The sequence below is a fragment of the Somniosus microcephalus genome, chromosome 1 (assembly GCF_052327205.1).
Source record: "Somniosus microcephalus isolate GS21.2 chromosome 1, FLI_Smic_1.0, whole genome shotgun sequence".
Taxonomy (NCBI): Eukaryota; Metazoa; Chordata; class Chondrichthyes; order Squaliformes; family Somniosidae; genus Somniosus; species Somniosus microcephalus.
Window position 1 is genome coordinate 289,317,754 of NC_140987.1, and position 23,313 is coordinate 289,341,066.

Here is a 23,313-nt window from a genome sequence, read left to right on the forward strand (position 1 = left end):
ACAGTGTTTGTTGTCAGATACGGAGATAAGAATCTCCGTATCTTTCAACATTAACTCTGGAGTGTCCGGCAGTTTTGAGGGAATGGCAGCAGCTCGGTCCAGTCGGTGCCGGATAGCACAAAGTTTCCTGTATGCCTACATCAAACCAGGACAGCATCTCAATGCAATGAAGGAAAGGGTACCACACATTTGCAATGTTGAGAAAGACTTATTTCTACAATCTGTACTCAGCTGCAGACTATTGGTTGTCTAGGTCAGCATGTCGTTAGTAAGTTTTCATGTGTCGGTTGAGGCACATTGTGGTGACCATTTCACTTACCGTTTGATGTGTATAATTGGCAGCCAACATCTCAAAGCAAAGGATTAGATAACGTTTGTTTTTAAGAGCACTGAGGCAAGCAATACCATAGCAAAAGACTGGGATAGGTCAACGCATAGCAAAAAAACCCAATACTGATAACTTAAGAGATTTCCAGTCCAACCCCAAGCTAGACTCAAGATTAAAACCTGTCATTACTTTATTTGCATTCAAAATCATCGCCCAATATTCTTGGGCTTGTGGACATATTCACAAAGGGTGTTAGGGAAAATGCTGGAGTCCGTTATTAAGGAGGTGGTGGCAGAACATTCAAAAAATCATAATACAGTCAAGCAGAGTCAGCATGGTTTTATGAAAGTGAAATCATGTTTGACAAATTTGCTAGACTTCTTTGAGGATGTAACAAGCAGGGTGGATAAAGGGGACCCAGTAAATATAGTGTATTTGGATTTTCAGTAGATGTAGTGTATTTTGATTTCCAGAAGGCGTTCGATAAGGTGCCACATAAAAGGTTACTCCACAAGATAAGAGCTCAAGGGGTTGGGGGTAATATATTAGCATGGATAGAGGATTGGCTAACTAACAGAAAACAGTGTCAGGATAAATGGGTCATTTTCAGGTTGGCAAACTGTAACTAGTGGGGTGCTGCAGGGATCAGTGCTGGAGCCTCCGCTGTTTACAATCTGTATTAATGACTTGGATGAGGGGACAGAGTGTAATGTAGCCAAATTTGCTGCTGATAGAAAGATAGGTGGGAAAGCAAGTTGTGAAGAGGACACAACCTATCTATATCCCTGTGCAGATTCTTTGAGTGGGCAAAAATTTGGCAGATGGAGTACAATGTGGGAAAATGTGAGGTTATCCACATTGGTAGGAAAAATAAAAAAGCAATTTATTATTTAAATGGAGAGACACTACAAAATGCTGTGGTACAGAGGGATCTGGAGGTCCTTGTACATGAAACACAAAAAGTTAGCATGCAGGTATAGCAAGTACAGGAAACTTTGTATTATCCGCAGGTTAACTGTCCGGAATGCTCAAACCACCGGCAAAAAGCAGGAGTCGTTTCGTTAGTTTCTTTTTCTTTTTGTTGCTTTTTTTTTCCACCAGTCAGGCTCTGCAAGGTCTCGCTGAAGCTGTTGCTAAGATACAGAGATGCTTGCAAGGTACGGCCGACTGTTTAGAAGCTGTTGCTAAGCAACAGGGTTTGTTGCCAGATACGGAGCTCAAAATCTCCGTATGTTTCAACATTAGCGCTGGTTTGTCCGGCAGTTTTGATGGGACGGCAACAGCTCGGTCCCGTCGGTGCCGGATATCACAACGTTTCCTGTAATTAGGAAGGCAAATGTAATGTTGGCCTTTTTCTTGCAAGGGGGATGGAGTATAAAAGTAGGGAAGTCTTACTACAACTGTATAGGGCGTTGGTGAGACCACACCTGGAGTACTGCATACAGTTTTGGTCTCCTTATTTAAGGAGGGATATACTTGCATTGGAGGCAGTTCAGAGAAGGTTCACCAGGTTAATTCCTGAGATGAAGGGGTCTTATGAAGAAAGGTTGGGCCTATACTCATTGGAGTTTAGAAGAATGAGAGGTGATCTTATTGAAACGTACAAAATTCTGAGGGGGCTCGACAAGGTAGATGCAGAGAGGATGAACTAGGGGGCAGAGTTTCAGAATATGGGGTCGCCCATTTAAAACTGAGAGGAGGAGGAATTTCTTCTCTCAGAGGGTTGTGAATCTTTGGAATTCTCTGCCCCAGAGAGCTGTGGAGGCTGAGTCATTGAATAAATTTAAGGTGGAGATACACAGATTTTTGAAAGGTAAGGGAAGTCTAGGGTTATGGGGAGTGGGCAGGGAAGTGGAGTTAAGGCCAAGACCAGATCAGTCATGATCTTATTGAATGGCGGAGCAAGCTCAAGGGGCCAAATGGCCTGCTCCTGCTCCTATTTCTTATGTTATGTTCGAGGATGTTGATCTCACCGTATCACCTCAAGCACACATCAGGAAGCTCAGGTTACCAGATGTACAGATGAGCTGGTGTATTTTAGGTCATATACAGGATTTTTAAAATTGTCTCAGAATTCTGAGAATTCCTACAGCTCTTCAAAGCAAGGTGATCTTACCTAATCCACTTGCAAAACATTATTCACACTGATGCAGGAGTTATACCTTTGTTTGTTGTCCTGCAGATTTTTATGCTGTAAATCTAGAGGGAATTGGCACCAGCTCACACAGAAACCTCAAAAAAGTAGTGATGGTGGTAAAGTTGCACAATCTTGTGCTTGTAAACGCAGCGTGCCATATTGGCCCACACCATGCTTCATTTCTAGTGTTGGCAATACAACTAAAAGGCCAAAGATCACCTCTTCAGTCTCATCAGCTCCGTGATAAACAGCCCCGATAACCCGTCCAACACTCCAGTATTGTACTTGTAACTATGTCAGATTAAATGTTCCTGAAGCTGCCTAATTACTGATAATTACATTTCTAAATCTATCCAAGCATATCAATCAATGGCTGGTTGATAGTGTATCTCTGTAATTCACTGGAACATACAAATAGCTGCTTCCAATTTAAAGTAACACTGAACTGCCAAACGGTATCCATGTATGTTCATCCTAAAGCTGCTTATGGGGATTCAACCAGAAGCCCTATTACCATATCTCAGTAACACCATACTGCAAGGTTTCTAGATGGTGGAGTGGACTAGACCCTCACCTCTGGGAATAGGGTTCAAATGTAGCCCAGACTGTTGGGATGAAAGTCTCTGCTGTGTACTGACTGCAATGATCTTTGTGAAATTAGTTTGGGCAGTCTCAATACCATAGGCATGGATCCAGAGTTAAATATTAATTCAGCACTAAGTTTGCAAACTCACCCAGATTACACAGGATGGCGATATGAAATTGGAAAAGTGTCACATTGGTGCAGTAAGAGGCCCTCTACTAAGGTTGGGGGTTGGGGAATATGTTGCAGCAGAGTGGAGAGTTTTGTTCTACGTCTGACCATATTAGCATTACATTGGAAGTGACTGACGCAGCATGAAATATAAAGTGTTCAATTCTCCAGTAATACCATTTCACGCCTTGACAAGCACAAAAAAGCCACACAAAATTTTTTTTTTTTTTTTTTTAAATCAGATACAAATACATGAATTCTGCTGTATCCCATAATGATTGGTTAATGCTGCGACCAGCTGAGTTGGAGATGAAGGCTCCCGGTTTGATTCCTGCTTTCTGTTGAAGTACCCATTCTCAGCTGGCCTCAGTGCTTCTGAATTAGAAGGGTGAAAATCTGTTAAGGTTTGCAGATAGATGGATGTTGGGCAAGGACAGAATTGGACTCAAGTGTGATAGGACAGTGGTCAAACAGCTTGCTGACAACTCCCGATCAAGGCTCATCTCATGAAGAATGGCCACTGGGTGAAATGTCTGAGGAACAATGTCTCAACAAGGGCTCAACACTTCTAGGGGTGGGGAGGGAAGAAAAACCAGCAGGAAAAAAAAGCATTTTTTTTTTTTTTAAATCAGAGAAAGTAAAACTGAACAGTAATTCTAGGATTTTAATGAAACCCACTGCCTACCTGGGTAATATTTCCAAAAAGCTTCCATTTCCTCGTAAACAAAGCATAGTGTGCAATTCCATATCTGCCTGCCACTGCAACATACTGACCCAGCCGGTCTATTGCTGCGAACTGAGGAAATATAGAATACAAATGAAATCTCATCACATCACTAGGTTTCTTGATTTCACAATTTGCTTACTGAAAAAAATCTCACCTTTATTGGCCAGTTACTTTCTAGATAGGTACTGTGGATCTACAGAAAGAGACACAAACAAGTTACGTAATGCTTGGTGTTCAACAGCAGAGTTTACAATTAACCACATTTAGAACGGTCTTTTTAAACAGCTCCCTCCCCCGACCACCAGGTTGCGCCCCTCTCCTCCGAAGGAGCAAATTCCTTGCTGGGGTACAGCGATGTAGGCATCCTGCAGTGTAAGAGGGAAGAGATTTTAAGAACATTAATTCTTCTAAAGAGGATAAGGGGAGTGAAGACCACTGTGGCACATCTGTGACATGTTAAGGTCCTGCATGGCAGACTGGTCACGTAAGTAAAAGCCCATGGGATCCAGGGCAAAGTGGCAAGTTGGATCCAAAATTGGCTCAGAGGCAGGAAACAAAGGGTAATGGTCAAAGGATGTTTTTGTGACTGGAAGGCTGTTTCCAGTGGGGTTCCACAGGGCTCAGTACTGGGTCCTTTGCTTTTGTGGTATATATCAATGATTTGGACTTGAATGTAGGAAGTATGATTAAGAAGTTTCCAGATGATACAAAAATTGGGCGTGTGCTTGATAATGAAGAAGAAAGCTGCAGACTGCAGGAAGATATCAATGAACTGGTCAGGTGGGCAGGACAGTGGCAAATGGAATTCAATCCGGAGAAGTGTGAGATGATGCATTTGGGGAAGGCAAACAAGGCAAGGGAATACACATTAAATGGTAGGACACTGAGAAGTGCAGAAGATCAGAGGGACCTTGGAGTGCAGGTCCACAGATCCCTGAAGGTAGCAGGACAAGTAGATAAGGTGGTTAAGAAGGCATATGGGATACTTTCCTTTATTAGCCAAGGCATAGAATATAAGAGCAGGGAGGTTATGCTTGAATTGTATCAAACACTAGTTAGGCCGCAGCTAGAATACTGCGTGCAGTTCTGGTCCCCACATTACAGGAAGCATGTGATTGCACGAGAGGGGGAGCAGAGGAAATTTATGAGGATGTTGCCAGGACTGGAGAATTTTAACTATGAGGAAAGATTGGATAGGCTGGAGTTGTTTTCTTTGGAACAGAGGAGGCTGAGGGGAGACCTAATTGAGGTGTATAAAATTATGAGGGGCCTAGATAGAGTGGCTAGGAAGGACCTATTTCCCTTAGCAGAAGGGTCAATAACCAGGGGGCATAGATTTAAAGTAATTGGTCGGAAGTTTAGAGGGGATTGGAGGAGAAATGTTTTCACCCAAAGGGTGGTGGGGGTCTGGAACTCACTGCCTGAAAGGGTGATAGAGGCAGAAACACTCATCACATTTAAAAAGTACTTGGATATGCATGTGAAGTGCCGTAACCTACAAGGCTATGGACCAAGAGCTGGAAAGTGGGATTAGGGTGGATTGCTCTGTTGGCCGGCACGGACAAGATGGGCCGAATGGCCTTCTTCTGTGCTGTAAATTTCTATGATTCTATGATGATCTGTCCAAACAATGCAGGTTTATTGTGAAATTCCAACTACTTAAAAGTGAAAGCTGTCTCATTAAAAGGGAATCTCATTAATTTTGTACCGTAACAGATTTACTTTCAAATTTGTATGCTGCATAAATTGGAAAGCTTTTCTTTGATTAAAGCAAAAGTTCAGCTAATGAAAACAAATCTCGTGCGCATCTGGTCAAAACCATTTGAAGGGTTGAACTTCAAGTGGCACTGTACCATAGAAGCATAATTATAACAGTCACTTCATATCCCTACAGTCACAGGCTTGAGGGGTAGTATTGCCCAACACTAATCTGCCAGCCACGCAGCTGCCGAATTGTTTCAAATGGCAAAGCATTCTGATGTACTCAAACTTGTGTCTGTACTGATTTCTAACATTTTTCTTAAAGCAATTGAACAGCAGTAACACCAAATAAACAACTGATAAGTTCTCATGAACGATATTTACTTGCCTATCAGCAAGTAAAAAAATTCAAGTGGTTCTGTGAATATAAAACCAATCACCTGTACAACATGCCAGTGCCTGTGTCCTAATAAAGTGCTTAAACCCTGAGGAACTAGAATGTCATCCAACAGAGGGTTCTTTTCCCTGACTGGCTGATGGCCTGAATTTGCTGATGCGGTACTTGAATTCTGATTCTGCAATGCATCCCCACAGTTCAAATACAGGCGATCCTCTCCTTGCAGAAGTACTTGCTCCTGGTTATTCTGGAAGGAAAGAAGATTGCAACCGTTGTTTAGTATCTAATTCTCCGCTTAAAGCTTTTTTCCAAATGTATGAAAATATTTGTTTTCTAACCTACAAGTGCACTTTAGATCCCTCACAAGTAAAGACAAGAGAGAAATTCGGGTCTTCACGGGTGAGTACGCACGGGGTATGCACCCGTAGGCCCGATGGAAGTACCGGTTTCCTGCATGCACTGCGCATGCGCGGGAAACCGGCACTTCCGTTCCGCTGAATGAAGGGGTTCAGAGGTCGACTGCGTGCACGGGGGTGGGGGGGGTGCTGCGCGTGCGCATCGAACTTCGGTCTTTTTTTTTTTTATAAACAGGTTTTCCCGGGAACGTAAGCCTGCAGAATTTAGAAATGTAAAAAGCAGGCGTAAGGCCTGCTTTTTACAAGGTAAGTGATGAATTAATTAAAATTAAAACATTTTTTCCACAGGTTTATTATTTTTAAATACTTTACAGCAAGGTAAGTTTATTTTTAGCCCCGTTAGAAAATAAAATTATTTTTTTCAAAAATTTAAATTGTTTAAAATAGTTACTTCATTTAATTTATAGTTAATTTAAAAAATGTGATTTAAAAAAAAAATTATTTGAAGATTTAGTGATTTTTGTAAGAAAGGGCCCGTAGTATTTCTAAGTTTGACAGCACTTCCTGTCAGACTTATGGATGGAGCATTCCCTGCTCTGATTGGCTGCCCATGGCCCACGTGATCCCAGGGGACGCATCGAACTAACTGCGCCCCTGGGATACGCAAGCACTGCGCGTCGGCAGCTGGACCAGGCCTCGGATCGGAATTCCACGCAGGCCCACAGCTCAACGGCCGGCGCGCAAGGTAAGTGCAGGTCGGGGGCTTGCACCCGTGGGAAGCCACTGACCCGAATTTATGGGCCAACATTCCAGTCTTACTAGTGTACGTTGCCCAGAGATGCTTTTGAATTGCAATGAAACTACATTTTCAAATATGGAATAATTTCTTTTGGGGAGAGAAATACAACAGCTGAAAACTATTTTCAATTTCCCCAAGATCCTGGAAATAATAAGAAACGGAGGGGATGCAAAAAAAAGTGACAAATCTGATTTTATATAGGCAAGTACATAGAGAGGGGAAAGATGGCTTCTATTTCTCACAGGCAGGTATATGTTCAGAAAACCTATGCTTTTAGTAAAAAGTAATCGAAGTGTGACGTCACCAGAAAGCAGGTAAGTGATTGGTTGGTGAGTATTTCTCTTTTTTACACTTTAACTCTGTGGTTTATAAGCTCTCTTTGGTGTAGCGGGGACTGTTGGTAAACCAGGGCCCTTAAATATATCATTTAACTGCAGTGTAATTGGTGGGATTGATTTGATTTAATTTAATTTCAATTAATTCAAGGATAAGTCATGGCAGGAGAGCCCGGCCTCGTGGTATGTTCCTCCTGCGCTATGTGGGAACTCAGGGACACTTCCTGTGTCCCTGACAACCATGTGTGCAGGAAGTGTGTCCAGCTGCAGCTACTGGCAGACCGCATTGTGGCGCTGGAGCTGCGATTGGATACATACTGGACCATTCGCGATGCTGAGGACGTCGTGGATATCACGTTTAAGCAGTTGGTCACATCGCAGGAAAAGGTTGGACAGGCAGAAAGGGAAGGGGTGACCAACAGACAGAGTAGTAGACGCGGGCAGGTAGTGCAGGAGTCCCCTGTGGACAGCCCCCTCTCAAACAGATATACTACTTTGAATACTGTTGAGGGGGATTGCTTATCAGAGGAAGGCAGCAGCAGCCAACTTCCTGGCACCAGGGATGGCTTTGCTGCACAGGACGGGAGGAAAGAGGGGTAGAGCTACAGTAATAGGGGATTCTATTGTAAGGGGAATAGATAGGCATTTCTGCGGCCGCAAACGAGACTCCAGGATGGTGTGTTGCCTCCCTGGTGTAAGGGTCAAGGATGTCTCAGAGCGGCTGCAGAACATTTTGGAAGGGGAGGGTGAACAGCCAGTTGTCGTGGTGCATATAGGTACCAACGATATAAGTAAAAAACGGGATGAGGTCCTAAAAGCTGAATATAGGGAGGTAAATTAAAATATAGGACCTCAAAGGTAGTAATCTCAGGATTGCTACCAGTGCCACGTGCTAGTCAGAGTAGAAATAGAAGGATATTTCAGATGAATACGTGGCTAGAGGAATGGTACAAGGGGGAGGGATTCAAATTCCTGGGACATTGGAACCTGTTCTGGGGGAGGTGGGACCAGTACAAACCAGACGGTTTGCACCTGGGCAGGGCCGGGACCGATGTCCTAGGGGGAGTGTTTGCTAGTGCTCTGGGGGAGGGTTGAAACTAAAATGACAGGGGGTTGGGAACCTGAGCAGGGAGACAGAGGAAAGGGAAACAAGGACAAAAGCAAAAGACAGGAAGGAGAAACATAAAAGTGGCAGTCAGAGAAATCAACGGTTTAAATCAAACATGGCCACAGTAAATAATAATTCTAATAGGTCTAAGAGCGTTAAAAAAAAAAAGCCTGAAGGCTTTGTGTCTTAATGCGAGGAGCATTCGTAATAAGGTGAATGAATTAGCTGCGCAAATAGAGGTAAACGAATATGATTTGATTGGGATTACGGAAACATGGCTCCAGGGTGGCCAAGGCTGGGAACTCAACATCCAGTGGTATTCAATATTCAGGAAAGATAGGCAAAAAGGAAAGGGAGGTGGGGTAGCATTGCTGGTTAAAGAAGGGATTAACACAATTGTAAGGAAGGATATTAGCTCTGATGATGTAAAATCTGTATAGGTAGAACTGAGAAATACCAAGGGGCAGAAAACGTTAGTGGGAGTGGTATATAGACCTCCAAACAGTAATGCGGAGGTTGGGGATGGCGTTAAAAAGGAAATTAGAGAAGCGTGCAATAAGGGCACAGCAGCCATCATGGGTGACTTTAATCTACATATAGATTGGGCTAACCAAATTAGTAACAATACTGTGGGGGAGGAATTCATGGGAGTGTTTACGGGATGGTTTCCTGGACCAATATGTCGAGAAACCAACCAGAGATCAGGCCATCTTAGACTGGGTATTATGTAATGAGAAAGGATTAATTAGCAATCTTCTTGTACGAGGCCCCTTGGGTCGGAGCGATCATAATATGATAGAATTCTTCATTAAGATGGAGAGCGAAGTAGTTGAGTCAGAGACTAGGGTCCCGAATTTAAATAAAGGAAACTACGATGGTATGAGGTGCGAGTTGGGTAGGATTGATTGGGGAATGGCACTCAAAGGGTTGACGGTGGATAGGCAATGGCAAACATTCAAAGACCGCATGGTTGAGCTACAGAATTTGTTCATCCCAGTTTGGCATAAAAATAAAACAAAAAAGGTGACTCAACCGTGGCTAACAAGGGAAATTAGGGATAGCATAAGATCCAAGGAGAGGACATATAAATTGGCCAGAAAAAGCAGTAAACCTGAGGATTGGGAGCAGTTTAGGATTCAACAAAGGAGGACAAAGGGATTAATTAAGAAGGGGAAAATAGAATAAGAGAGTAAGCTTTCAGGGAACATAAAAACTGACTGTAAAAGCTTTTATAGATATGTGAAGAGACAAAGATTGGTGAAGTCAAGTGTAGGTCCCTTGCAGTCAGAATCAGGGGAATTTATAATGGGGAACAAAGAAATGGCTAACCAACTAAATACATATTTTGGTTCTGTCTTCACAAAGGAGGACACAAATAACCTCCCAGAGGTGTCAGGGAACATAGGGTCTGATGAAAGGGAGGAACTGAAAGAAATCAGTATTTGTAGGGAAATGGTGTTAGGGAAATTGACGGGATTGAAGGCCGATAGATCCCCAGGGCCTGATAATCTACATCCTAGGGTACTTAAGGAAGTGGCCCTAGAAATAGTAGATGCATTGCTGATCATCTTCCAACATTCAATGGAATCTGGAACAGTACCCATGGATTGGAGGGTAGCTAATGTTACCCCACTACTCAAAAAAGGTGGTAGAGAGAAAACGGGGAATTACAGACTGGTAAGCCTGACATCGGTAGTGGGGAAAATGCTAGAGTCCATTATAAAAGATGTAATAGCAGAGCACTTGGAAAACAGTGACAGGATCGGACAAAGTCAACATGGATTTACAAAAGGTAAATCGTGCTTGACTAATCTACTGGAATTTTGAGAGGATGTAACTGGTAAAATAGATAAGGGAGAACCAGTGGATGTGGTGCATTTGGACTTTCAGAAGGCTTTCGATAAGATCCCGCATAAGAGATTAGCGTGTAAAGTTAAGGCACATGGGATTGGGGGCAAGGTATTGACTTGGATAGAGAACTGGTTGGCAGACAGAAAGCAGAGAGTTGGAATAAACGGGTCTTTTTCCGAGTGGCAGGCAGTGACTAGTGGGGTACCGCAGGGATCGGTCCTTGGACCCCAGCTATTCACAATATATATTAATGATCTAGACAAGGGAACTAGATGTAATATTTCCAAGTGTGCAGACGACACAAAGCTGGGTGGGCGTGTGTGCTGTGAGGAGGATGCCGAGAAACTCCAGGATGATTTGGACAGGTTGGGTGATTGGGCAGAAGCATGGCAGATGCAATATAACGTGGATAAATGCGAGGTTATCCACTTTGGTGGCAAAAACAGGAAGGCAGATTATTATCTGAATGGCAATAGATTGGGAGAAGGGGAAGTGGAACGAGACCTGGGTGTCCTTGTGCACCAGTCGCTGAAGGTAAGCATGCAGGTGCAGCAGGCAGTTAAGAAGGCAAATGGTATGTTGGCCTTCGTAGCGAGAGAGTTTGAGTACAGGAACAAGGATGTCTTGCTGCAGTTGTACAGGGCCTTGGTGAGGCCACATCTTGAGTATTGTGTGCAGTTTTGGTTGCCTTAACTGAGGAAGGATGTTCTTGCCATGGAAGGAGTGCAGCGAAGATTCACCAGGCTGATACCTGGGATGGCAGGAATGACGTATGAGGAGGGATTGGGTCGATTGGGCTTATACTCGCTGGAGTTTAGAAGAATGAGAGGGAATCTCATTGAAACTTATAAAATTCTGACAGGACGGGACAGACTGGATGCAGGAAGGATGTTCCCGATGGTCGGGGAGTCCAGAACCAGGGGTCACAGTCTAAGGATAAGGGGTAAGCCATTTAGGACAGAAATGAGGAGGAATTTCTTCACCCAGAGTGTGGTGAACCTGTGGAATTCTCTACCACAGAAGGCAGTAGAGGCCAATTCATTAAATATATTCAAGAAGGAGTTGGATATATTTCTTAAGGCTAAAAGGATCAAGCGGTATGGGGAGAAAGCAGGGACAGGGTACTGAATTTGGATGATCAGCCATGATCGCATTGAATGGCGAAGCAGGCTCGAGGGGCCGAATGGCCTACTCCTGCTCCTATCTTCTACATTGACAGCAACATAAATAAATATTTCTAACTAGGTAAACAGCAGTAAAGGAATAAATGTGTACAGCTTCATCACACTGATATTGGCCTGGATTTTGCGGTTGGTATGACGGCATACTGTCTGCCTTTGACATTGACAGCAAGTTCGAGATTCCGCATGTGCTAAATCCCGAACTTGCGATCCATCAAGTTCCTACTTTACAGATGATCCGCACCGACATGGACATCCTAAATGCTAGCGCAGAGTTGGGCTAATTGCCCAACAACTAGGTATGAAAATTTTACAGCTGGTGCAAACAGGTTTAGGGCCCATTTGCACAACGCAAGGGGTGTTCTGAAGCACAGCCCCAAGTGGAACAGCAATTAATACATTTGCCATCTGAAATACGTGATAGATATGAATTTATAATCCATATCTACAGGCAGGCTCTTTTCCGATTCATTTGCTGTAATAGGTTGCTTTTTTTCTAATTCGATGAAATCCTGGAATGTATACAGTTGTGGAGTGTCTCATTTGGGCCGTACCCAGACAAAATGTGGAATATTAGCACAAATATTAATCGACAGGCATACACACAGAAATCATCTAATAATTTAGTGTTGTTATTTTGTCTCCAATTTGTGTTTCTTTAAAAAGAAATGGGAATGTAGATGTTAAAATTTCACTCCGATTCTCCAGAGTGCCATTAAACTACTGCAAAGAATTGTAGTTCTGATAAAAAATCAATTTCATTCCTCCAAATAACATATTGCTTCTGTTTCCTGATTGGAGCACCGGCCCACGTGATGCCAGGTACGCTTACGCACACGTGATCCGTGGGCCACTACACTGCACGCAACTCTGCAGCGTCCGACAGCAACTTTTCATTTGGGCCCTCGTAACAGGTAAGTGCGCATTCAGTTCGGATGCCGGCGGTGTAATCCTTAATTATGCAGCAGATCTAGTTTTTGGGCATGACATCCATCACCTTTGAAAATCTATTACTGTAAAATAATTAAAGCAATGCTCAAAACCAAACACATTTCATTACAAAAAGAAATAGAAAATGATGGAAACACACAGGGCAATCAGCATTTTTAAAGAGAAAGGACAGGTTGCCATTTCAGGTAGGAGACCCGTTCTTAGAACTGAAGACAGAGATCATCAAGGCGCTTTGTAAGGTGGGAGAGGGGAGGAAGCAAAAAACACTAGTCACAGAGAAAGCTAATGAGTTAAATGCTTTGCAAACTGTTTACACTTGACACATCAACATGCCTCCCATCTGCCTGGATGCCAAAAGAATCCCACCACATCACCAGTACCTCCAACTAAAAAGGAAAATGGGAGACATAGCTAAGGGGCTCGATTATTTTTTTCAGTGAAATATTAACCTACCTTTTCTCTTTACAGGTTCTGACTGACTTGCTGTGTATTTCCAATATTTTCTGTTTTTATTTCAGATTTCCCACATTTTCTTTTTAGTTGTGTATTTTATTAATTTGGCATTATGACTGTCCTCAAGAGTTAACACGCTTCACACATGAAGGCATTTTTCTATCTGCCCAAAATACAACAATCACCACCCACATCAGGAATAAACTGGAATAGGCCAGTGAAAGGATTAATTATAGCTGTAATGAGCCTGAAAATACAAGTGCAGGCAGAACACTTTCTGGTTTTCTTATACAGAAGCATCAATCAATTACAAAGCTAACAAAACAAAATCCATGGAAAATGCAGACTCTTAAATTTTAAGTGCTGTCCAGGTATATGCAGAAAGAAAAGCAATGAAGCATTTTAAAATTCTCATCCTTGTTTTCAAATCTTTCCATGGCCTCGCCCCTCCCTATGTCTAATCTCCTCCAGCTCCACAACCCTCCAAGATATGTGCTCCTCTAATTCTGCCCTCTTGAGCATCCCTGATTTTAATTGCTCCACCATTGGTGGCTGTGCCTTCAGCTGCCTAGTCCCCAAGCTCTGGAATTCCCTGCCTAAACCACTCCGCTTCTCTGTCCTCCTTTAAGACGCTCCTTAAAACCTACCACTTTGACCAAGCTTTTGGTTATCTGCCCTAATTGTTCCTTTTGTGGCTCGGTGTCAAATCTTGTTTTATAACGCTCCTGTGAAGCACCTTGGGACGTTTTACAACATTAAAGGTGCTATATAAATACAAGCTGTTCTTATTTTATTCTCCGGAATTTTTCAACATTGTTGAGAAAGAAGTAAATTGAAGATGGAACCAAGAACCTAAAATTGCTGGAGATTAATAAAAGCTGAATGCTGAAATCAAATACAAACAAAATCCTGGAATTCACAACAGGATCATGTAACAATTGGAAACATTTTACACAGATTTCATTGGTTCCAATAAGTTTTAGTTGTTATGGTTTACAAAAGCAAAAATCAAGTTTCTTTAACAGCTAGTCTCCAGTCTGTATGCTAATAAGAGATATTAAATGGCTTTATTAGCAATATTACACTTCCCATGAAGGAGCCAACAAAATAAACATTAAAAACCACAGTGAATATTTAATATTTTACATTTTGCTCGGAATATTTGTGACCTAAAATTACTGCTAATAAAAATACAATAGAAGGTTGAAGAATAATTAGCAGAATAAAAACAAATTTTAAATCACCAGTTTGCAATTAGTAAATAATAGTTAGGCATCCAGGCCTAACTTGCAACCTACCATGCAGGGGTTAACTGTTAATGCGCTTTTGATGAATTGGAACTGCAGAATTTCTGCTTGCTGTACTACATTTTTGTTATCCAGGTCATTTTCCATTTGTTGAGTACTACAGGTATCACTGGAAATCACCCAAAGATGATAGCCTTCGGCACCCCAGCTCTGTAAATATGGAATAACTTTAGCAAAATATAAGGCATTAAATAAGAAAATCAATCAAGTTATTTTAGAGTATCAACAGAACAAAGAATTTTAGTTTGTTCCAGCCAATAGACAGAATGTTTCCTTTAACTTCAGCGAGATTGAGCTTACAATGCAAGGAATCATAACTATGAATCATTTATTACAAATGCAGCTTACTGCTACGCTATCTTTAAATACAACTTGGTTTATGTTGAAATTGCAGCACACAGATTAACTCATTTCTTTTTAGGTCACAATTTCTCTTAACTGAATGTCAGAGTTTTTTCACAAATATATTTCTATTTAATATGCAGCATGTAGGAAGACAGCATAATCCACAAATAGTTTGGAACACAGTTGTCACCACTTCCCGGAAGCCTACTCACCATAGAGCTGATTTTCATAGGCTCCTTTTTTGTGCCATCAGAATAATGCCTTAAAAAATCAATTGAATGAAATTGTAGCAAATTATTAAGTTTTATAAATTGTCAACACCTGAATATTAGCATTTCTACCCTATTTATCTATATTTATTAAGGGTCTTTAATGGAATCAATGCACTTTTTAAACAAATAGATTCTGATTTTATGAAAATACAATTCTTCCCCATTTCAAATAATTAGGGATGGCTATACATCAATGCAAGATATACTAAAACTCAAGGTGCTGGTTGGGTGAGATCTGGAAAATCACCTGGACACGTACATAAAGAACACACTGTAACCCACAGGACAATTTTTGCTTGCCAGACAAAACATCCCTGTGCCACGTGGATAATTAGATAAAATTAATATCCTAATACATTACCTGCAGAAAAAACAATTTTACCAGCATTAGCTCCAGACAATAAAAACAATAAACTGGACCCTTGCTAAAGGAACTCAGGAAACAAGCAGCTGTGAATGATAACATTATTTTTGAAATTACATTACATCTTTCAGAAAATCTCTCTCCCCACCCTTTTAAAATTCTTTCAGGTATACTTTTCCACTTGACTTATTCCCACTATAATTAATTACTGAACCAAAACTGGACTTTCAACCTGCTGTGACAAAGAAAATCACAAATTATGTTAGCCTGCGAAAATCAGAGGTTTGATCATGGGGTGTTACGTGGTAAATCATTGGCCCCAATTGTTACTAATGCCAATCTACAAGCAACAGAAGGCATAATACAAGCAATAGAAAATTAAGCTTTTCTTTCCTCTCCTAAATGTGGCAATTCATGCTGGAGTGTAGTTCCACAACCACTGGCCACTCTTCACATGAGCCTAGACAGAGAGAGTTGGCAGGCTATTCACCACATTGGGTGCATCACAGTCGTGCAGATCCTGTTCTCACCGTGCACTTTCAATCAGGAATCACTCGATAGTGATCAGGAGCTTGAACCTAGATTGACTTTTCCCATCCCTAGCCCAGAAGAGCTGATGTCAATTGTAGTGCCCTTGCCGCCATCTTAAGAACAGCTAACTCAGCACGAATCAAACTAGGCAGCTCTACAGTTGGTGGTGCATTTACCAACTTAGCCATCAGGAACACCACATGAAATAACTGTCTCAAGTTATCTGCAACAACTCTGTCTCCACCCCTACCATACTCCCATTGCTGCTGAAATTCTTATCCATGCTCATTTTCAAACCCCTCCATGTCATTGCACCACACCCAGTTTGTTAGTTTCTTTAGTCTTATACCCACTCCCTCAACCTTCAGTTATCATAACTTTGGCCTCCAGCTGCCTTAGTCCTAGTTTCTGAAACTCCCTCCAGTCTCTCATCTTCTTAAAGGCTAACTTTTCGACAAAGTTTTTAGTAACTCCTTCTAACTGTCTCACTATGGTTGTGTCCAAACTTTAAAAAAAAATCCCTCTCAAGTGTCTTTCAACATTAAAGGCCCTACATAAATGCAAGTTGTTAGTGACAGAGTATGCTCGAGCCCTAAAGATGTCGAAGGATTGTCTAATCTTGCCATTAGGATACACAGATAGCCCACATCATTCACAGGAAAGTTATTGTGCACTATGAAGTTCCAAAAGATGTAGAAGCAATTATGGGGCTTTGAAAATCTGGTTGGAAAGTTCAGCTAAAGTTGTCAAAATGGAAAGGTCATGTGGCATTGTACATAAGCAAAATCTTTTTTCAAATTTTTAAAATTTTTTTAACTCCAATAATACTCAAGTCAACTAGTGCCAAGCCTAAAATGTCTAATATTCAAAACCAAGTTATGAATGCCGTTTCTATGCTGCAGTCACATGCAACATTACTGCAAACCTAGAATTTGTGAAGGAAATACTCACGCAAAATCTCCGCCTAGTGTGCAAAACAGATGAGCACCAAAAACACTCCACAAGGATAAGCCTCCACAATCCCATGTTACCATGGCAACACTACAATCAGGTGACCACCTGACCAGTTTCACAGCTCCTGTCTTGTTCCAAATATCTGTTCAATATAAGAGTTTGAGTGAGTATTGAAGTCATGTACTACTAGAAAAACTCAATACAGTTCCGCAGAATTAAAAAAATTATTGCAATGCTCCACTTAAAATGGAGGTAAGCATTTTCCAGCACTACTTCTCTCGGGTCATAAGATAATTACCGACGATGAAGGCAGAAGTTCTCTAGCCACTTCCGATTTGAACTTCTTTTGGTCCCACGTAACAATGGGCCAAAATTTCCTATAGCAGATCACCTAATGACGTCTGCTGTTAGTTAGACTTGCCCGGGCATATTTAGGTTTTTTAATTTTTTTGCGTGGCAAGTTGCTGCAAGTGCGATCTGATAATGTCACAGCGAGAGAAACCAGGCATTTGGGACGTGAGTGAACAGGACAAACAACTGTGTATCTCTTTAACCAATCAGACAAAAGGATTGTGAAATCAATAGCATAAAGACCAAGAAGGAAGTGTAAATTAGAGTGGGTGAATTCAATGTCAAATCAGGTACGGAAAGAGAAAGAGGGAAAGAAAGATTGAGAGGAAAGAGAGATCGAGAGGAAAGAGACAGAAAGGAAAAGTGAAAAAAAATTAAAATGTTACATTTTGAAAATCTCCAACAATTAAAACCTGAAAGAATAAGACTCCACACTTGTAATAGTTAATTTTCAGTGGCTGAGAGGTTGTTTGGCAATAATTAACACTTATCACATCGTTAAAAGGGTACTTAGACTGAAATGGCTAAGCCTTAACTTACTGTGGCGAGTGCAAATACAACAACTTCATGCCTTTCAATGGTGAGTCAAACAGCGAGATGCATTTTTGCAAGCTAAAACAGGGTGGTGTAAATCGGACAGCAATTTTTGGATATCTGCGTTTAACTTTGCATCTGCCCCTCACCTGAAGTTGCTGTGCCATTTGCACATAAACAACAGCGAGTGCCATTAGCCTCACTGCTATTTTGACAGCAAATTCTAGTCTATTATTCTGGCCAAGAGAAGAGAGTTCACAGTTCCTGATAATAAGGTTCTTGATTTGGCAGAAAGGGCACTTGAATGTAGCCGTGAGGTGGAGGAAGACTATCTTACTTCTGATGTGTACCTCCCTCAAATAATCACACTAAGCCAAGACTGGGATTTTCCTCGGGGGGGGGGGGTTGTGGAGAGGGACAGAGTAAGAGAGATTACCCTGCCAGTTTATGATACAGCTGTTGTGCATGCATTAGCTGCAGTATATAAATGCCATTTTTATAAAACTGCTTTCAACAACCCAAGTTGGTATGTCAATTTCTTATCCTAAAATCAGAACTCCACAAAAGGTCGTTGCGATCCATTAAAAAATATACATTAGTTGACAGTTTTAGTGAATAAAGTTGAAATATTGCTCTTGTTCCGTTAAATTAATTTCAAATATAAACTTTAAAGCCCAAATTAATGACTACACATTTCACCAACGATGTAAATGCTCTTTAAAGTTAATCGGCAACAGAAGTGAAGCATTTCACTAGGATTTAATATCTATACAGATGAGCCATGAAATCTCAAACCTACCAGGGTACTGTTTTGGAGTTAATTCCAACTTGTGGGACAGCTGCATAGCTCCTGTAGTTGTATCCATTGTGTAAACTAAAACAGAACCACTGGTAGAATGGGAAAAGAATCAGTTATAAACCAGTTTTAAAATAAATAAATAAATCTGAGAATTTTTCATTCTTCAAGGTGAGGGATGTTAATACTAGGACATGGAAGACAATCCAATTTGGATATCGAGTATCAGCCTCAAGCATTACCAGGCCACAAGATAATTATTGATGAGAAAGGCAAGAAAAATGCTCTCAATTGTTTTTTAAATAATTCCAAGGTCTATTTCACTTACTGATCACTCTAAAGGACTTCCGGCTATCAGTCCTAAATTTGCCATTTACGAGTTTGAACACATTTCCTTGTCCTACTCTCAACAATTAGTTTGAATTAAGTTGCCAGATTTACCTTTCCGTACTACCATTTACTATCTTACACAGATGATCACGTCTCAGATTTCTCCTTTCAATTGATTGTCCAATCCTTTCTCATGACTCAGACTGTTGACACTAGGAATCAGTTGCATGATTCTTCTCTGCACTGCTTCCAGTGCTAGAATGTCTCCCTTGTGCCTTGGTGACTAGAAATTAATTCAGTATTCACAAGGTGTGAGCACTATACAGTTGATCATGACTTACCCCGATTTTCATTCTACTATTATGGCAACACAGTTCTATTGGTTTTGTTGATTGCACTCAACATGTCCAACTGATGTAGAACAGCAGAGTCCAATAAGATCCCTATTATTAGAGACAGAGTCACTGAACACTTGGACAAGTATGTGTTGGAGAGTCAGCATGAATGTTAAGGGTAGGCCATGTTTGATTAATCTAGTTGAATTTTTTGAGGAGGTCTAGTAGGGGAGTGCCTACGAATGTTGTCTATAGGTATTTTCAGAAGGCATTTGATAAGGTTCCACGCAAGAGATTATTAGAAAAAATGAAAGTGCATGGAATTGGAGGTAACCTTGTGACCAATGTTCCCTCTTTTATTTTTTTGGGCCTCAAGCATGCGTGGTTTTTGTATTGAAAAGCCGGTTCCCTGGAGCGCTGCGCAGCCGCGGGGCTTAAAAGGAACATTGCTTGTGACATAGCTTGGTAAATTGGTTGGGAGATAGGAGTAGATTTAAATGGAACATTCTTTGATTGGTGGATACAGAGAAACTATTTCCTCTGGTGGGGAAATCCAGAACAAGGGTATAATCTTAAAATTATAGTTAGGCCAGTGAGGAGTGAAATCAGGAAGCATCTTGTCACACAAAGGCTAGTGTAAATCTGGAACTCACTCCCCCACAAGGCTGTGGAAGCTGGGCCAATTGAAATTTTCAAGACAGATTGATAGATTTTTGTTAAGTAAGGGTATAAAGCGATATGGAACAGTTGAGGTACAGATTAGCCATGATCTAACAATGTCGGAACAAGCTCAAGGGGTTGAACGGCCTACTCCTGTTCCTATATAGGTCTCTTCCAACTTCACTTCTAGCTATTTCAACACCATCCATCTTTCCTTCCTATGTGCTGTACTTTATACTGGTCTGTAATAAATTTAATCTGCCATTGTTCTTCTTATATATTTTGTCCAACTCTTGCTGTGATTTCTAAGCTGACTGCTGATTCCACTACCTCTCCCCTAGTTTAGCATCATCTGCTAGACTATTTTACATCGAGTTTGAAAATCCAAATCGTCGATGTAAATTATAAACAGTAATAACTGTGCCTTTCACGTGGAACTTTGTAAAATGCCTTTTAGAAGTCTGGGTATATCGTGTCACAGGGCTTTGCATAGTCCACTTGGGTCGTCACTGGCTCAAAGAAGTTAAGCAGGTTGGCCAGACAGCAATCTTTCCCTTATAACTCAATGCAGACTGCGGTTTACTCAGTTGTTATTGTACAGGTAATACTCAAATTTACTCCCAATAACTAATTTAAGGTATAGCACAGTGAATTGCAGAGTAAAGCTCCCTTATTCTCTGTCCCAACCATATGCCTCAGAAGAATAGCCCCTTACTGTATTTGTCCATTTCCCATACCAATCCACCATGGCCTCATGCTCACTAGGTGAACTGAAACTCCCCAAACTCATTTCATGTAGACAGGAGACGTCAGAGGTGACATTTTCAGTGTTACAGGTTACAGTAAAACACATGAATAAAAATTGTTGTTCATGAAATAAAGAATAAACAAATCAGCCATTTATGCAAGTCGTACAAATTACAGCCATTTAGCTATTATGCCTGTGTCAGCTTCAACTGTAGCTATCCACTCTAAACTCATTTTACTGGCCATTTCTCATATCGTTGCATATTATTTTCCCATTTAAATTACATTATAGTTTCTGCCTCAATTGCTCCTTATGGTAAAGCATTCGACCAGTTTTTTTCTCGACATCCCCCTTTGTTCATCTGGTCATAATCTGGCGTTTATGCCTCTTGTTATCAATTTGCCAAACAGTGGAGACAATCTATCACTATTTATCTTGCAAATTTTTTCATCATTCTGAAAACATCTTAAATCTTCCCTTAACCTTCTCTATGCCAGTGGAAAGCCCCCAATTTTGCACCTTTCTTCAAAACTATAACCTCTCATTCCGGCTATCAAAATCTATTCGGTACATTGTTCGCCATTGGTAGTTTTATGCACAGTTTAAACTTTAATGTCAACAAGCAGGAGCCCACTTACTTTGCACACCCAAAGGCCATCAATTTGTACTTGTTGTTTATAGCTACACAAGTACCATCGGTAACTTCTTGTGCCCATACACCATGCAAATCCTGAAAAGTAAAATTATATAATTTCACATAAATGATACATGCAACACGTCACTTAACAGTCTTTGTTCACAATAGTAGTCTTTTCACTCTACAACAGTCTCTGGTGTTCTTACAAACAATACTAGAACTGTACAATGACAAGCTACATAACCTTATCTTTGGAATCATCAGCCTGCTTCTGCAGGATGTTTGCTCAATGTGACTGGCATGTTCTACTATTTTCCTCATTTGTTGCCCGCCGGGTGCCAGGGTTAAGGATATCACCTCGCGGCTGAGGAAGAATTTGGAGTGGGAGGGGGAGGATCCAGTTGTCATGGTCCACATAGAACCCAATGACATAGGTAGAACCAGGAATGAGGTTATGCTGAGAGAGTTTGAGGAGCGAAGGTCCAAATTAAAAAGCAGAACCTCAAAGGTAATAATCTCTGGATTGTTACCAGAGCCACGCGCAAATTGGCATAGGGACAAGCAGATCAGAGTGTTAAATGCATGGCTTAAGAGTGGTGTGGAAGGAAGGGGCTTTGATTCATGGGGCACTGGCACTAGTACTGGGGAAAGAGGAAGCTCTTCTGTTGGGACGGTCTCCACTTAAACCGGGCTGGGACCAGTGTCCTAGCGAATCAAATAACTAGGACTGTAGATGGGGCTTTAAACCAAAAATGGGGGTATGGAGGGGTCAGGTGGGGGGAAATTTAGAAATCTAAAGAAAAAAGTCAAGGCAATGGAGCAATGTAGCGATTTGGGTAAAGATAAGCAGAGTGCAACAGGAAGGGACAGAGTTTAACAGTAAAAGTGCATCAGCAAATAAGGTGAAAGCAGGGAATAATGGTAAAATCTTAAACTTAAAGGCTCTTTATCAGAATGCACGAAGCATTTGTAACAAGATAGATGAATTAGTGGCAGAGAGAGATAAATGGCTTTCATCTAATAGCCATTAGAGAGATGGTTTGCTTCCAATTTCCACCCTTCCCTCACCTTCACATGGTCCATCTCTGACTCTTCCCTTCCCTTCCTCGACTTCTCTGTCTCCATCTCTGGGGATAGGTTATTGACAAACATTCACTACAAGCCCACTGACTCCCACAGCTACCTGGACTACACTTCCTCCCACCCAGCCTCCTGTAAGGACTCTATTCCATTCTCCCAGTTTCTCCGTCTCCGCCGCATCTGCTCGGACGATGCCACCTTCCATACTAGTGCTTCCGAAATATCTTCCTTTTTCCTCAACCGAGGATTCCCCTCTACTGTGGTTGACACGGCCCTCGACCGTGTCCACTCTATCTCCCGCACTTCTGCCCTCACCCATGCCCCTCCCTCCCGGAACCACGATGGAGTTCCCCTTGTCCTCACCTTTCACCCCACCAGCCTCCACATTCAATGGATCATCCTCCGTCATTTCCGCCACCAAACGCATCTTCCCCTCACCTCCCCTTTCAGCATTCCATAGGGACCGCTCCCTCCGCAACACCCTAGTTCACTCCTCTACCACCCCCAGTACCCCTTCCCCTTCGTCCGGCACCTTCCCATGCAAGCGCAGGAGATGCAACACATGCCCTTAGACCTCCCCCTTCCCACTGTCCAGGGCCCCAAACACCACTTCCAGGTGAAACAGCGATTTACTTGTACTTCCTGCAATTTAGTATACTGTATTCGCTGCTCACGATGTGGTCTCCTCTACATTGGGGAGACCAAACGCAGATTGTGTGACCGCTTTGCAGAACACCTCCTTTCAGTCCGTAAGGGGGACCCTGAGCTCCTGGTGGCCTGTCACTTTAATTCACTGCTCCATTCCCACTCAGATCTCACCGTCCTCGGCCTCTTGCATTGTTCCACGGAAACGCAGCGTAAGCTCGAGTAACAGCACCTCATCTTTTGATTAGGCACTCTACAGCCCTCTGGACTCAAGAGCTCAACAATTTCAGACCATAACCTCAGCCCCTATCACATATATATATATTTTTTTATCCACACTTTTGTT

General features: G+C 41.7%; 1 protein-coding gene across 1 annotated transcript in view; it reads right to left on the reverse strand.

Moving 5' to 3' along the window:
• The window catches only part of ric1 (RIC1 homolog, RAB6A GEF complex partner 1), a 204,942-nt gene that overhangs the window by 53,589 nt on the left and 128,040 nt on the right, over nucleotides 1-23,313 (reverse strand). The window contains 8 exon segments of the mRNA XM_085993734.1: nucleotides 3,905-4,015; nucleotides 4,101-4,139; nucleotides 6,088-6,291; nucleotides 14,377-14,535; nucleotides 14,943-14,991; nucleotides 16,849-16,993; nucleotides 18,536-18,624; nucleotides 21,244-21,335. Of these exon segments, the coding sequence (XP_085849860.1) occupies nucleotides 3,905-4,015; nucleotides 4,101-4,139; nucleotides 6,088-6,291; nucleotides 14,377-14,535; nucleotides 14,943-14,991; nucleotides 16,849-16,993; nucleotides 18,536-18,624; nucleotides 21,244-21,335 (888 nt within the window).